The sequence below is a fragment of the Prunus mume genome, linkage group LG2 (genome assembly GCF_029339155.1).
Source record: "Prunus mume cultivar Tortuosa linkage group LG2, ASM2933915v1, whole genome shotgun sequence".
NCBI classification, from domain to species: Eukaryota; Viridiplantae; Streptophyta; class Magnoliopsida; order Rosales; family Rosaceae; genus Prunus; species Prunus mume.
Window position 1 is genome coordinate 31,621,428 of NC_142699.1, and position 13,607 is coordinate 31,635,034.

Sequence of the window (13,607 nt, forward strand, 5' to 3'; positions counted from 1 at the left end):
GCTCTTTTGGATGAATTTTGGATGATTAAGCAATGTTGGAATGTATATTTTGTAGTAGAAGTTTCCTCACTGTATTTTGAACTGATGGCTATTTTAGATGAAATTTGGATGTATTTAGGTTGGGTTGGAATGTATATTTTGAACAGATGGCTCTTTTGAATGAATTCTGTTTCTGTTGTAATTTTGGATTAGTGTATTTCCCTTGCTTTTGTTGTATTATGTTTGTAATTTTTGAGTATTTTACCTTAGCTTGTGCCAAAGGGTAAGTATCACCTTTAAACAAGCTTAAAAGACAATTCTATGCTTATATTGAAGTTGTGCTAGGTTAATTTGGTTTTGAATATGACATTGTTGAATGACAACCAAACCCATCATTAAGTTTACAAGAACTAAATTCAGATTTGGTCCAAACTTCAAACTCATCCAAAAATTGTGTAATCTAGATTTAACCTCAAGATGTATATTGAACCAAATCAAAATGCCACTGCATTGGTTAAGCCAAAACAAGGCACAAAAATGCCACTATATTCAACCAAATCAACTAATCTACATTTAACCAAATCAAAACCTAACATACTTTCAACCAAATGAAAAGCTAACTAATAAAACAAACAACAATAGAATCATAACAAAACAACTCAGCATTAGCCTTCGAAATTTTTTCTCTCTGTTTCTTAGCTCTTGCACAATCGACATATGACATGTTTGGCCTGCTCAGACATTTTTGGGTCCTTCCAACCACAACCACCACCATACTTCTCTTTACAACACACATATAACCTCCTCCTTGCATTTTCATCAGACCAGTAAATAATCGTTTCAGCCTCAAATCCACACCGGCAGATACGCATCATATCATCCTATGTAATAAAAGTGGTCGAACTTGATTCGGTAGAAGCTGCCCGTCTGTTCCTATGCATCCTATCTTCAACTGCAATTTCTTCTCTTCTTCGTGAAATTGATGAACATTAGCGACGTGAGAAGGTTGGATCGCTTGCAAATAGGGTTGGGTTCTGTCATCAATGGTGGGTTATGTGAAGAAGGGGTGGTTTCTATCGAATCTCCATGTCGAAACGAAGGCTACATGGGCTTCTTTCATTCGAATTAAAGGGGGCTGAGGGCTGAGGTATAGAATGATGATATTACCCTCATCAGACCGCTCACGTGTCTTTCACGTGGTGTTTTTTGACGGGCATTTGGATGGAATTGGGAAAAAACTAATGGCAGGGGTGAAATTGGTGATTACTTTTAATTCGAATGCTAAAGTGGCTGAAAAAAATAATCCACGGGGGACATTTCGACAATCGAAATAGTCCTGTGGTGTTTTCGCAGTTTACCCTAAAATATTTTTAAGTCTGCTGCCAGCTGTCAAAATTGGATTGGTTTGGGATACTTATGTGGATGTTGATGGTGGAATCACTGTGATAATGAAGTTTTTCTTTAGAGGAGGAGACGCGTTGTCTTAAAGTATCCACAATGATTCTTTAATAGTTTAATAAATTGAATTTTTTTTTTGCATATATTTAATTGAACATAAAAGAGACAATAACACTAAAAATTGTACCATTGCAATATTCTAAAAAAGATACCAATTTTGAATATATTTGAAAAAAAAAATTAGTTGATGTATTTTTGTATATTGTATTAAACTATTGAACAACCATTGCAAATGCTCTTAACGACATAATGCATTGTTGTTTTTTTTCTATTGCATTTAACTATTGAACAACCATTGCAGATGCTCTTAACAATATAATGCATTAATTATTGTAACTTTTTTTCATTTTTTATTGGCATGTGGGTACCGTGGTTAGCCTATTGCAATTGTAATGGAGGGTTCATCACATAGCACACTCTATTGCAATTGTATCTATTGCAATGAGCTAAATCACACCATTGCAAGTGAGATTTTATTGTTTTCGTTCAATTTTATGGGATAAAATTGCATTGATCCTAATCATTGTAGATGCTCTTAGTGTTGTCTTTGTATCAATTTGTGAAAATGAGGATATTAAGGCTACAAAAATCTTAAGAGGGCTCATGTGTATTTCAACCTCAATATACTCCTTGTTGTAAAGGAGGTCCAACGAGGGTATGCAGAAACCCATCAAGTGCAACTTCGATACTCATGTCATGCCAAATGAAAATATAACTAGGCATGTAGGAGGTCACAATGAGCCTGTAAAAATGTACTGGTTCTATAAGCCCGTACTTATTGTTTCATCAAGCATTACCTAACACAACCTTAAACCTTTGCAATACAAAGAAGCCTGAGCACAAGCATGTGAGTAATATGCAACACCTAGCAACTCCTTTGTTTTAGTGTCAAACCATCGAACAAGCTTAACTAGGCCCAAGTTACATAATGTATAGGGCTTGCTGAGTGTGTGAGGGTATAAATGGGTACGAAGGTCCATAAGGCCCATTGAGGGTTCAAAAGGTGAAGGTTTTGGGCTACCTGGGGGTACCAAAACCCAATCCCACTTTCTTGAGCCCAACCATGGGTAGTAGAGAGAGAATCCCAGCACCCCTTTTTGTTGAGATCGAACAAGTTTGTTAAATGCTATGTGGCACATGTGGATGTGGTTGTAGTGCTAACATGGACTACATATGACACATAAGCATTAGAACAAGATCGGATACCAATTTGTAGATTCAAGTTGGGTACCAATTTGAAACAAACCTCAAAATTCACATAGTTTTGTCTAGTGTTTTTTATGTGGCCAAAGTTAGGAATGGGGAGGGGTTTTCCTCTCACACACTAACAAGATGCAGGGTTCGAACCTGAGACTACTTATCTGCAAATCAAAGCTAATTTTCACTAGTTTGTTACCTTTAATAATCAAAACGGTGCGCACCTCTACCTTCTATTGTTCTAATTTCTCCTAACCTGGTAGCCCTACCACCGACCTACAATTCATAATTTTTTTTGGACAAACTACATAAAACCCCCAAAACTATATGATCATTTTCAAGTTTATACCCATACTCAAATTCCCGAAAATCCTACAAATTGCCCCCTTCGTCACCTAAACCGTTAGTGAATATGTTAAATGCTAATGTGGCAAATATGAGACCCATTTTTTGATGATGTGGATTTCCAAGTGGACAAAAAATTATTAAAAAAATTGTTATATTGTTTAAATTATTTATTATTGTTAAATAAATTCAAAAATTAAAAGCAAAAATTAAAAAAAAATCTAGCAAAACCCAACAACCACCTCTAGTAATTTCCATTTTGGATTTTGAAATTTTTTGTTTTCCCAGCAAACGCCATGGGACATCTAAATCCATGGATCCAAACAGAGTGGAAGCCGAGCGCTAGCTTAAAATCGTCAAGAAGCTTCTACAGTAGAGATCCGAGCAACGCCACGACCGCACTCGCTCAAGAGATCGAGCAGCTATTGGAATGCTTAGATAAGATCCGCCGCAACAGCGTGCTCTTGGTTCAAGCGCAGTAAACAACCACCTCGATTGGTACACGTTCTCAGGTCGAAGCCCATGGCTACCGGAGATGGTTATAGGTCGAGAGGAGAGATGACACAATTGCCAAACTTCATCTTCATCGCCAAATTGCTGCAATCTTCATCGTCGAAGCCCATGTTCATCGCCAAACCCAGGATATGGGTGTCGTGATAAATTTTTGGGGGAGAGAGGGAGAGAGAAAGAGAAAGAGAAAGAAACGAGATCGAGAAGGGGGTAGGTGCGGTTGATTGGGCTATGGTGGTGAGTGGTTGGTTGGGCTACGATGATGGGTGGTTGGTTGCGCTATGGTGGTTGGGTGGAAAGGAGAGAGGGGAGATAATTTTTCGTTTTTCGTTTTTACTTATTTAATTTAATTTTTTTAATATTTGAAAAAATAAAGAATTTTTTATTAATTTTTTGTCCTCTTGGAAGTCCATGTCATAAGAAAAATGGGTCTCACATTTGCTATATCAGCATTTAACAGCCTTACTAACGGTTTAGCAACAGAGTGACATTTTGTAGAGGCTTTCGGAAGTTTGAGATGTACATTTAAATGTCTCTAAAGTTAGGTATGAACTTTTATGTAATTTGCTCCCCTATAGTTTGAGGGGTTTTATGTAAATTGTCCCCTTTTCTTTTCTTCACCCAAACAGAGACATCGGGCTGTGCCAGAGAATTCTCCTTTTATTTCTTTTTTATCCATTTGGGGCTAAAAAATAGACCAAAGTCGTTAAAATGAAGCCGACCATCCGTTAGGCAGGCTTGAGCTAATTTGCAAAAACACTGCCCACCACTCGCTCGTATCCCCCAGCCTTTCAGACACTCTCCACCTCCTTCCTTCCCTTCCGTTTCCGGACAATCGATCTCTCTGCGTTTTGCGGAACAACAATTTCACAATTTCATTTGATTTCTCATGGGTTGAAGGAGAAGACCAATTCACTGTTCGACTGATAACAAGCAACAACAATGGAGTGGGATAGCAATTCGGATCTGAGCGCCGAGGGAGAGGAGGACGAGGAAGGGAGCTTGATTTTCAACGAAGACGACGAAGTTTCGGGCCCCGGCCCCGGCCCACTTCCCTTCCCTGTCGAGAATATGCTCCGGACGGCGCCGTGCGGGTTCGTCGTCACCGATGCTCTCGACCCGGACCATCCCATCATCTACGTCAACACCGTCTTCGAAATGGTCACCGGGTACCGAGCGGAGGAGGTTCTCGGTCGCAATTGGTCAGTTTTCTCTTTTGGGTTTTTGATTTTAGGGTTTGAATTGGGGGTTTTGTGGTTGTATCTTTGGTTTTGATTGGGGGGTTGAATTGGGGTTGTTGGAAATGCTTGTTTTTGGCTGCTGAAAACCGTGGGGCGGTTATTTTTTGCTTAGTTAGAGGAGCTGCATGATGGGTTTTGTGGATTGAATAGTTTTTCTCTGTAGTGGTTGTGGTTGGCATTTGAGAGCTCATGCGCTTGTGAGTTGTCTAGGGTTTTGTTTGGGCTCGTAAATTGGATGCAAAGAAGCAAATTGGAGTTGCGAGTAATTGGTTTATTGATTGATGTGGTCAGATAGGTAGTCATGACGGGGTTATGAGACTAGAGATACGGCATATTGTTTCCTGTAGTCCCTCTCATGCTGTAGTTGTTAAAGAAAATGACAAATTTCAGGATATAATTTTAACGAAATTTAATGCAAAGGGTTTTGTTCTAATCTTTGGGCGTTGCCTTGTTGGGCTTGTCATCCTGTTGCTCCTTTTCTATCATAGTTTTTGATATTAGTGTTGATTATAAAAGATAATTTGATAAAAGAAAGGAAATAATTGAAAATGGAATGGACAGGTAGTCCATCTAGGTACACCAATTAGAAAATACAGAGCAAAAGGAACAAAACAAGCCACATTCAATATAGAACTCCACCCCAGTCGATGAATCATGTTAAAGGTAACATCTCTAGAGTGCTTAGACATCCAGAAGGTTTTTGTTTTTTATATATCATATCTTATTAAGTTTATTTTTATATGAAGCGTTCTCCACCTCTACTCTAGAGTAGTGTGGCGAATTTCCTAGCTGCTTCTATAATGCTTGAGAGCTATTAGCAAGTTCATTGACACAAATTGCATTCCTTTTGGTTTGATTTAGTTACACTCTATCATACTGTTGAAGTCAAAGCTTTTATCTTTCTTCAAATCTATTAGTGGTAGTAATTTTATTGATAAATTACATCTTAGGAGTGTTTTTAAGGTGCTCTATCTGTTAGTTGAACTTTTCTTTTTTTAAAAATAAAAATAAAAATGTAAAGGCTTCATGTGTGTCATGGTTATTTGCTATATTAGTATCATATATCTGTGGAGTATCTCTGAACCTGTTTAATATGGCATGAATTTGTTTTTATTTTTATACTTGTAATTTAGCACCTCCAAAGATTCTTTAGGTAAAGGTTTATTTGCGTATATTTCTTTCTAGGAAATCAATTGTGCATGCTATCATAGTATCATCTATTGACACCGCAAAGATATGCAAACATTTTATTATTTTTCTTTTTCTTCTGAAAATGGATTTTTCCCTTGGATATCTTGGGAGTTAGATTGTGTTGGCATGCATATTCTCTACATTTGGTTTAGGTTATTGGAAACCAGGGTATATTATTTTGGTTTTGGGTTGACTATCTTCTAATTGCATACTTAAGCAATTATTGGATATAACTTAAATGAGTACATTTTCATGGTTTTTTTCTTAATAATATAGGATTGACTGCATATTGTGAATGCTGTTGTCTTGGAATATGAGGAAGTTCTTTCTTCCATTATTCTTTCTTTTTGCTTATTTTGGATTAACTTCATTATTGTTTTTATCCATCATTCTGATTTCTAATTGTTTAGGATTGTGTGGGGGTTTTGTTTATAGAAATTAAATGGTGTAGGGTTTATCTATATTACTAGTGCTAAGAATGGGTATATAACTAAATATCTCTTTTTTTTCTTTCCTTTTTTCTTTTTAGAAAATGTGATCAATGTCCAAGTTGGTTTGGTGTTGGGTTCAGGTGTGCCTTGGTTACAGTTCTAGTCGAACTTTTAGTTTTATCAAGATTCATATTCTAGATGGTATCTTATGTGATCCTTCTAATCTTCTACCATTGTCTTAAATAGTTGCGTTACAACAAATGCTTATTGTTGAACAAGTTTTTTTAAGATTTTGCATGGATTAAAAGCACATAAAGAAGAAAGTGAACAAGTCTCCTTAGTGTTTTAGATGCACCATACTGTCTCTTAAAAACATCTATTATCATAGGCTTTTCCTACCTTATATGAAAATCTTCATAAGGCTTTAGCAACCATGAAGTAATTGGCCAGCTTAAAGTAGGATAAAGCTTATATATTCACCACTGAATTGCCATTTCATGATACTGCTTAAGCGTAAAGATTGTGTTGGTAGAAAGGAGTATGTTGTTGGAGGTTACAGACATTGTTATACATATCCAACTTGATTCAAGTGAAGTGCCCTTGGGTTTTAATGAAGTAGTAGATAAACTAGAAGTGTTTTACAAAAAGTATGTGCAACCAGGGGGCATTCTTGATCATGCAAAATGAGGTTCAAGTTTCCTTGACATGATTCGATTTCAGTCTAGAGTTGGACCTAAAATTGAATACAAAATTGCGCACCAATCGCTATCAGAATTAAATAGGTGTAAAAAAGATCTGTGTTAACGCTATCATGGAATATTAACAGAAACCATGTGAGATTTTCTGATGGGTATTATTCATTTTACATGCCTTAAGAGTGGTGCAGTCTTCAATATTTTATAAGGTGTTAGACACTGAAGGTCACCTGCTTATGCCGAGTTCCTTACTAGTCAACACTTATACTTGTGACCTGCATGATATTAAATTACAAAAGAAAAAAAAAACATGATTTAGATGCAACACCCTTGAATTCTTTCTTATACTTTACAAATAAATATTTGAATTTTCATTTGGAAATTCCTAAATGCGCCAGTTTGCAAGCCTCTTTGTGTTCGTGGCTTAAATGAGTTATTAAGATCTTGAACAAGCGTGTGGAGTTTTAGAAGGAAAAGCTTGAGAAAAAAATCTAATCCAGTCCAAGAATGTTTGATCATCACATTTAGGCATAACTAAGCTATCAAGATGTTGATGAAGCAAGCCTAGTCAATTATCAAGCGTTTATAATCTATCTATCTGAACTATTTTGTATTTAAATATCCTACAATGATGAATTTTGCCTTTAAGGGCTATGTTGTAGAGGAAAGGGTTTGATTCTTAATCATCATTTCGGGTTGGGACATATTGGACTGAAAGAAGTATAAAAAAGCTGATGCAATAGGGATCGTACTGTTGGGGCCGACTGCAATGCGGTCTAATAACACAACCCTTCTAAATTTAGATTTCCATTTAAGAATTATCCATGCGAAAAATCAGAAGAGCCGAAATCTCGTAAATGGAAATCTGAAAATTAGTCAGTTTTGATCCTTCAACCACATCATGAGGTGGCCTGAACAATGGAATCCCTTTTGGTTCTTATGGAAAGGGCGTAAGGAGACTTGTAGATTTTTAAAGTCATGTGTTCATTGAAATATCAATTTTACATACTACATGAAAATCAAACCCAAAATCTTTAGTTTGAGTTGTTCATTTTTTAAGTATGTTCTCTCACTAATAGGCTTCTTGTTTAGCTATATGTAGCATTTTGTTTGAGATAATGTTTCAAATAGTATTGCTAAATTCATATTTTTGCTTGTCTTTTCAAATATTCGTAACAGAGGCGCTTTCACTGTTTTGGTTTTAAAAAGATTGTTTACATCATGCGTCTTGATCCTGATTGTTCATGTACTAGCATTTTTATTGGGTTGACCATCCACTGTTAAAGCAACACATCCTTCTTGACTCTTGTTAGAAGAGTACTACTCTTTGTTGGGTCATGTGAACAGAACAACCAAATCAAGAACCCCAACTATCTAATGGTTCTCTCGCACTTGATGCAATTAATAGAACATTCCTAATAGAATCGGAGCCTTTGAATTTGTGATTATCGTATTAATGTAGTACAGCCCGTAGGTGTTAGATGAAGCACTTAAACAATAGAACATAGAAGAATATAAGAGACTGAGGAGAAGAAATATAGATCGAAAAACAAGACGAAGGGCAGAAACAGTAGAACAAAGAAGAATATCGGAGGTCAAGGAGAAGAAAATATAGATTGAAGGGATGAAATCAGAGAGTTCTAGGAAAAGGTTTACTCAACATTCAAATATGAATTTTAAAGAACTACATGGGGGTATTTATAGCAAACTAAAACCTAGACATAATAGGATAAAAATCCCTTGCTTAAACAGATATCCTAACCCAAATAAAATAGGAAACTTAAAACTAGAAATCTGGAAAAGTAGAAATCCTACTAGAAGGAAAACTAGAGAATCTAGGAAACTAACAAATACATTAGGAAACTAATAAATTTAGGTCCTACGCGTCCTGCATCAGGTATCAATGACCTTGCCTCAATCTTTGCCCTTAGCTTAGGATAATTAATCTTAATAGTCATCTGTCACGAAAAGAATAACACTCTTTGTCCTTGTGATTCCTAGAATTTGATCCATCATGGGCCTTAAGAATCAGATGCAGTGTGTGGTCCATGGTTCAATCCATGGGAGAAAATATTGTTGTTATTATTGTATCCGAAGTAGATTGACCTTGTGGGAAAACAAAAGATTGAAGTTTCACAATTTTTTAGTACTTGCGAGAGTTGTAATCTATGTTATTATTTATATATCTGATAAAATTGTTGCTTTTCGTTATATAGTATTGCAAAATCGAGATTAAATCAACAATGACAGTAATTGAGTCAAAACAACAATATCAAAGCTGCAAAAGTGTAAAGGAGACTGCTGTAAAATAGCCTGATTTTTGGGGAGGTCAGTTTAAATTTTACTATATCTTTGACATTTGGTTCTATTGTGATTAAACTTGACCTTATTAAAGGCCTTGAAGCAGTAACTGAACTTTGAGTTTGTTGCTATCTGCTGCAAAGAGTATAATTGTTTTATGTTTGGAGATATCACAAATAGTGCCTTTGTGTTCCTTTTAGTTTGCGGGCTCTCTTTTGTTGGATTTGGATGTTAGCTTAAAGAAATAATGCATCTCTCTCTTCTCCCTTTCTCTGTTTTGTACTGATTTTGTGCCCTTTTCTACAGTCGATTTTTGCAATATAGAGGGCCATTTGCAAAAAGAAGGCATCCACTAGTGGACTCTGCAGTAGTTTCAGAAATTAAAAGATGTCTGGAGGAGGGTATTGAATTCCAAGGCGAGTTATTAAACTTTAGGAAAGATGGATCTCCTATGATGAATAGATTGCGGCTGACACCTATATATGGGGATGATGATATGATAACTCACGTCATTGGAATCCAGTTCTTCACAGAGGCAGATATTGATCTAGGTCCAGTTCCTGGTACTTCAATCAAGGAGTCTGCAAAATCTTCTGACAGGTTTCGTTCTTATCTTTCTGCTTTTCGTCCTGCTGTTCTCTTGGGGGAGCGAAACATATGTCGCGGGGTTTGTGGGATGTTGCAATTGAGTGACGAGGTTCTTGCTCTCAAGATTCTTTCAAAGTTGGCGCCTAGAGACATTGCATCTATTGGGTCAGTCTGTAGGAGACTCTATGACCTTTCAAAGAATGAAGACCTTTGGAGGATGGTCTGCCAAAATGCATGGGGTAGTGAGACAACTCGTGTTTTAGAGGCTGTGCCTGGTGCAAAGAGGCTAGGGTGGGGTAGGCTGGCACGGGAGCTGACCACTCTTGAAGCAGCAACATGGAGAAAGGTGACTGTTGGAGGTTCTGTTGAACCCTCACGATGTAACTTTAGTGCTTGTGCAGTTGGCAATCGTGTTGTCCTTTTTGGTGGTGAAGGGGTCAATATGCAACCGATGAATGACACCTTTGTATTGGATCTAAATGCCAGTAACCCAGAGTGGCAGCATGTCCAAGTGAGCTCTCCTCCTCCTGGCCGTTGGGGTCATACACTTTCTTGTGTGAATGGGTCCCATTTGGTGGTATTTGGAGGCTGTGGAAGGCAGGGCTTGCTAAATGATGTTTTTGTACTGGATTTGGATGCAAAGCCTCCAACTTGGCGTGAAATATCTGGGTTGGCTCCTCCGCTCCCAAGATCATGGCACAGTTCCTGCACTCTTGATGGCACCAAGTTGATTGTTTCAGGTGGTTGTGCAGATTCTGGAGTACTCCTTAGTGATACTTTTTTGCTTGATCTCTCAATGGAGAAACCTATTTGGAGAGAGATACCGGTAGCATGGAAGCCTCCTTCCAGATTGGGTCATACGCTGTCTGTATATGGTGGTAGGAAAATTTTGATGTTTGGGGGCCTGGCCAAAAGTGGACCACTTCGTTTTCGTTCTAGTGATGTGTTCACAATGGATCTGAGTGAGGACGAACCGTGTTGGAGGTGTGTTACAGGGAGTGGAATGCCCGGTGCTGGAAATCCAGGGGGTATGGCTCCTCCGCCTAGACTTGATCATGTAGCAGTGAGCCTCCCTGGTGGGAGAATCCTGATCTTTGGTGGTTCAGTTGCTGGTCTTCACTCTGCCTCACAACTTTATCTCTTGGATCCAACGGATGAAAAACCTACATGGAGGATATTAAATGTACCTGGGCGACCCCCAAGATTCGCTTGGGGACATAGTACTTGTGTTGTTGGAGGGACAAGGGCAATTGTCCTTGGTGGTCAAACTGGAGAAGAGTGGATGTTAAGTGAACTCCATGAGCTTTCGCTGGCAAACTCTGTAATCTGATTAAGAGTGTATATGGGAACACGCAGTAACCAAGGGTCACATAAGCCTTCAACTGCAAGATTTGAGATCATTCTGAGGATTCAGCCAGGCAGAGATTGCTGCTTCAGTCACTAATAGCTCTTGACAAATGTTACTTTAGTCGGGACTTGTTTTGGGTGTTATTCTACTGCACATTTCTTATATGGAATTGCCCTGGCTCGGATGAACTTTCAATTAATTTCAAGAGTGACTTGAACCATGTTTGTTTTTTGTGAGGTTTGTGTGAGACTGCCCTTCAGTACGGACAAATGATTAATTCTTCCTTGTCAGGTTAGTAGTATATAATGGACAGGTAGGTTTATATATGTAGGCTTAGTCTTATTAGGCGTATGTGTTATTTTAATTAGGTTCTGTAATTTGAACCAAAGGAGAAAATTATGCATGTTTATAGTAATGTATTGCTAGTCCTCTTTATGTAATGAATCCTTTGTTCATCTATCCTTCATTCGTTTACAACGTGTCATCCAGCTTAAACGATACACAAGCTAAGATTGTGAGGCAGATTTCTGAAGAAGCCAGCACCCCAACTCTGCAGAACATGGAGGTGCCATTTTGGGGTGCAGATCAAGTTACCAAGATGGTTTATTGAGATTTGACAATTTTCAGCCTTGAAGGAATGTGGCTTCTTTTGTTTGCTGCCCCGATCTTTGCTCTTTAGTTTCTCTTTGATGTTGTATACAGTTTCGTCTTTTTTACTCGTCCAGATACATTTCTTTCTGTTGTGTAAATTCGACTGTGGCTGTGGTCCTGTTGTTCTCATTTGTATGCACTTGCTGAGTTTATGACATTAGGCCATTGCAATTGCTGGAATGATAATGATTGATTCGGATGGGTCTTGCCTCTGCTTTTGCTTTTAAGTGGGTTAGGAGAGAACAAATTCTAGACCAAGGATAAAGATGATTTGATTTCTTTAGAATATCATTCATGTGTTCTTAGAAGCATTTTACTTTCTTCTTTCCGCATACTTTTTCCCCTTGGACTTTTGTGTTTCACATTCTTCTGGATGCTACTTTTTATTTTAGGGTTTTTAGTAGTCAGTCATTTGTAGTTGTAGGTTCTCATTTCAGTCTCTTGGCCTCGCCAACACTTTAGTAGGTTACTCTGGGTGTCTGATAGTAAAGTGAAACTCAAGATTATGCCTCTGGTCCGTCTCTGTATGTTTGATGAAGTTACATGGTACGGAGAATGATGGAATTTTCAAGACTACAAGCAATTTAGATGGACAAAACCAGATTTAGAACCAGGGAGAGCTGTGACTTCTCAGCGTCCTGTTGGACGGTGTTGGAGCATGGATTAGGGGAACTTGCATATTAAAGTTACGAAGTTGTCAGTTACAAGTCGACCCCCATAATCTACCCTCCAATTCAACTTTGCTGACTAGATTTCTTAATTCTCTCAATAGTGTGAAGGAAAGTGAAATATTGAAACAGGGATTCATGTTTCACTATTCATAGACAAGTGGTTGCTTTTGTTCTTTCATGGGAAACAGTGGAAACCGAGTTTTTTTTTTTTTTTTTGGTAGTCGAAACACACTTTCATTTAACGAAAGGGAAAGAAAGGCACGGCCCCAATACAACCAAGAGACAGCACCAAAAACCAGAAAACAAGCTAACAACTGTAAAACCCCAGGGAGTATTACAAAGAGCCACATAGGCCTGGTTGGCGGTTATTTTTTGTGGAAACTGAGTTCTCCAGAAAAATTTAGGTTATCTTGGGAAATCCATTTAGAGCATGTCCAGCGCAGACCCTTTTGCCAGGGCAAGAGGCCCCTTTGCAAGGGTTTGGACCTCCAGCGCGCAACCAGTAGCCCGGACAAGCTCAAAGGCTGATCCTGCCTAGGCTTCAGCCCGAAGGCGCGTCGATGAGCAAAAAAAATTCAAATAAATGGAAAAAAATTCAATCTTTTTAAAAAAACCAAAAAATTATGGATGTTTTCTCTATAAATACATAACAATTTTATTCACTTTCCCTATAAATACATAACAAGTTTATATTTTGTAGCATATTCTTCTTTTCTTTTTTTCTTGCCCTTGCCCTAGTCTTTTGGGGTTGAACCAAAAAAGGCAGGGTTGTCACTATTCACATGAATAGTAGCAGCCCTTACCTTAGCCTTAGCCTTAGCCTTAGCCTTTTGGGGTGGACATGCTCTTATATGCAAGTTGGAATCCAAAAATACGATAGACCTTCAAAGAGACCTTTGTGCCTCCATCTCTCATCACGTGATAAATCATAGAGAGAGAGAGAGAGAGAGAGAGAGAGAGAGAGAGAGAGCTTGGATATCAGAACCCATCCAACAGGACGC

General features: G+C 38.0%; 1 protein-coding gene across 2 annotated transcripts; it reads left to right on the forward strand.

Moving 5' to 3' along the window:
- The first annotated feature begins 4,108 nt into the window (after positions 1 to 4,108).
- ZTL (Galactose oxidase/kelch repeat superfamily protein) lies at positions 4,109 to 12,134 on the forward strand. 2 transcript variants are annotated; one of them, XR_513541.2, is made up of 3 exons: positions 4,175 to 4,691; positions 9,655 to 11,575; positions 11,774 to 12,134. XR_513541.2 is itself a non-coding variant. In XM_008225535.2 (2 exons), the coding sequence occupies exons 1-2, from the start codon at positions 4,432 to 4,434 to the stop codon at positions 11,264 to 11,266; spliced, it is 1,872 nt and encodes a 623-aa protein (XP_008223757.1). In that variant the 5' UTR covers positions 4,109 to 4,431; the 3' UTR covers positions 11,267 to 12,134. The 2 variants fall into 2 exon arrangements, 1 of the variants encoding a protein (XP_008223757.1); XM_008225535.2 differs by having other exon boundaries at positions 4,109 to 4,691; positions 9,655 to 12,134.
- The last annotated feature ends 1,473 nt before the right edge of the window (positions 12,135 to 13,607 follow it).

Excerpts from the sequence above, each read along its gene's own strand:
- ZTL (XM_008225535.2), top strand. The coding sequence starts at position 4,432 with ATGGAGTGGGATAGCAATTCGGATCTGAGCGCCGAGGGAGAGGAGGAC. Across the intron at positions 4,692-9,654 it reads GAGGTTCTCGGTCGCAATTG|TCGATTTTTGCAATATAGAG; the intron begins GTCAGTTTTCTC and ends CCTTTTCTACAG.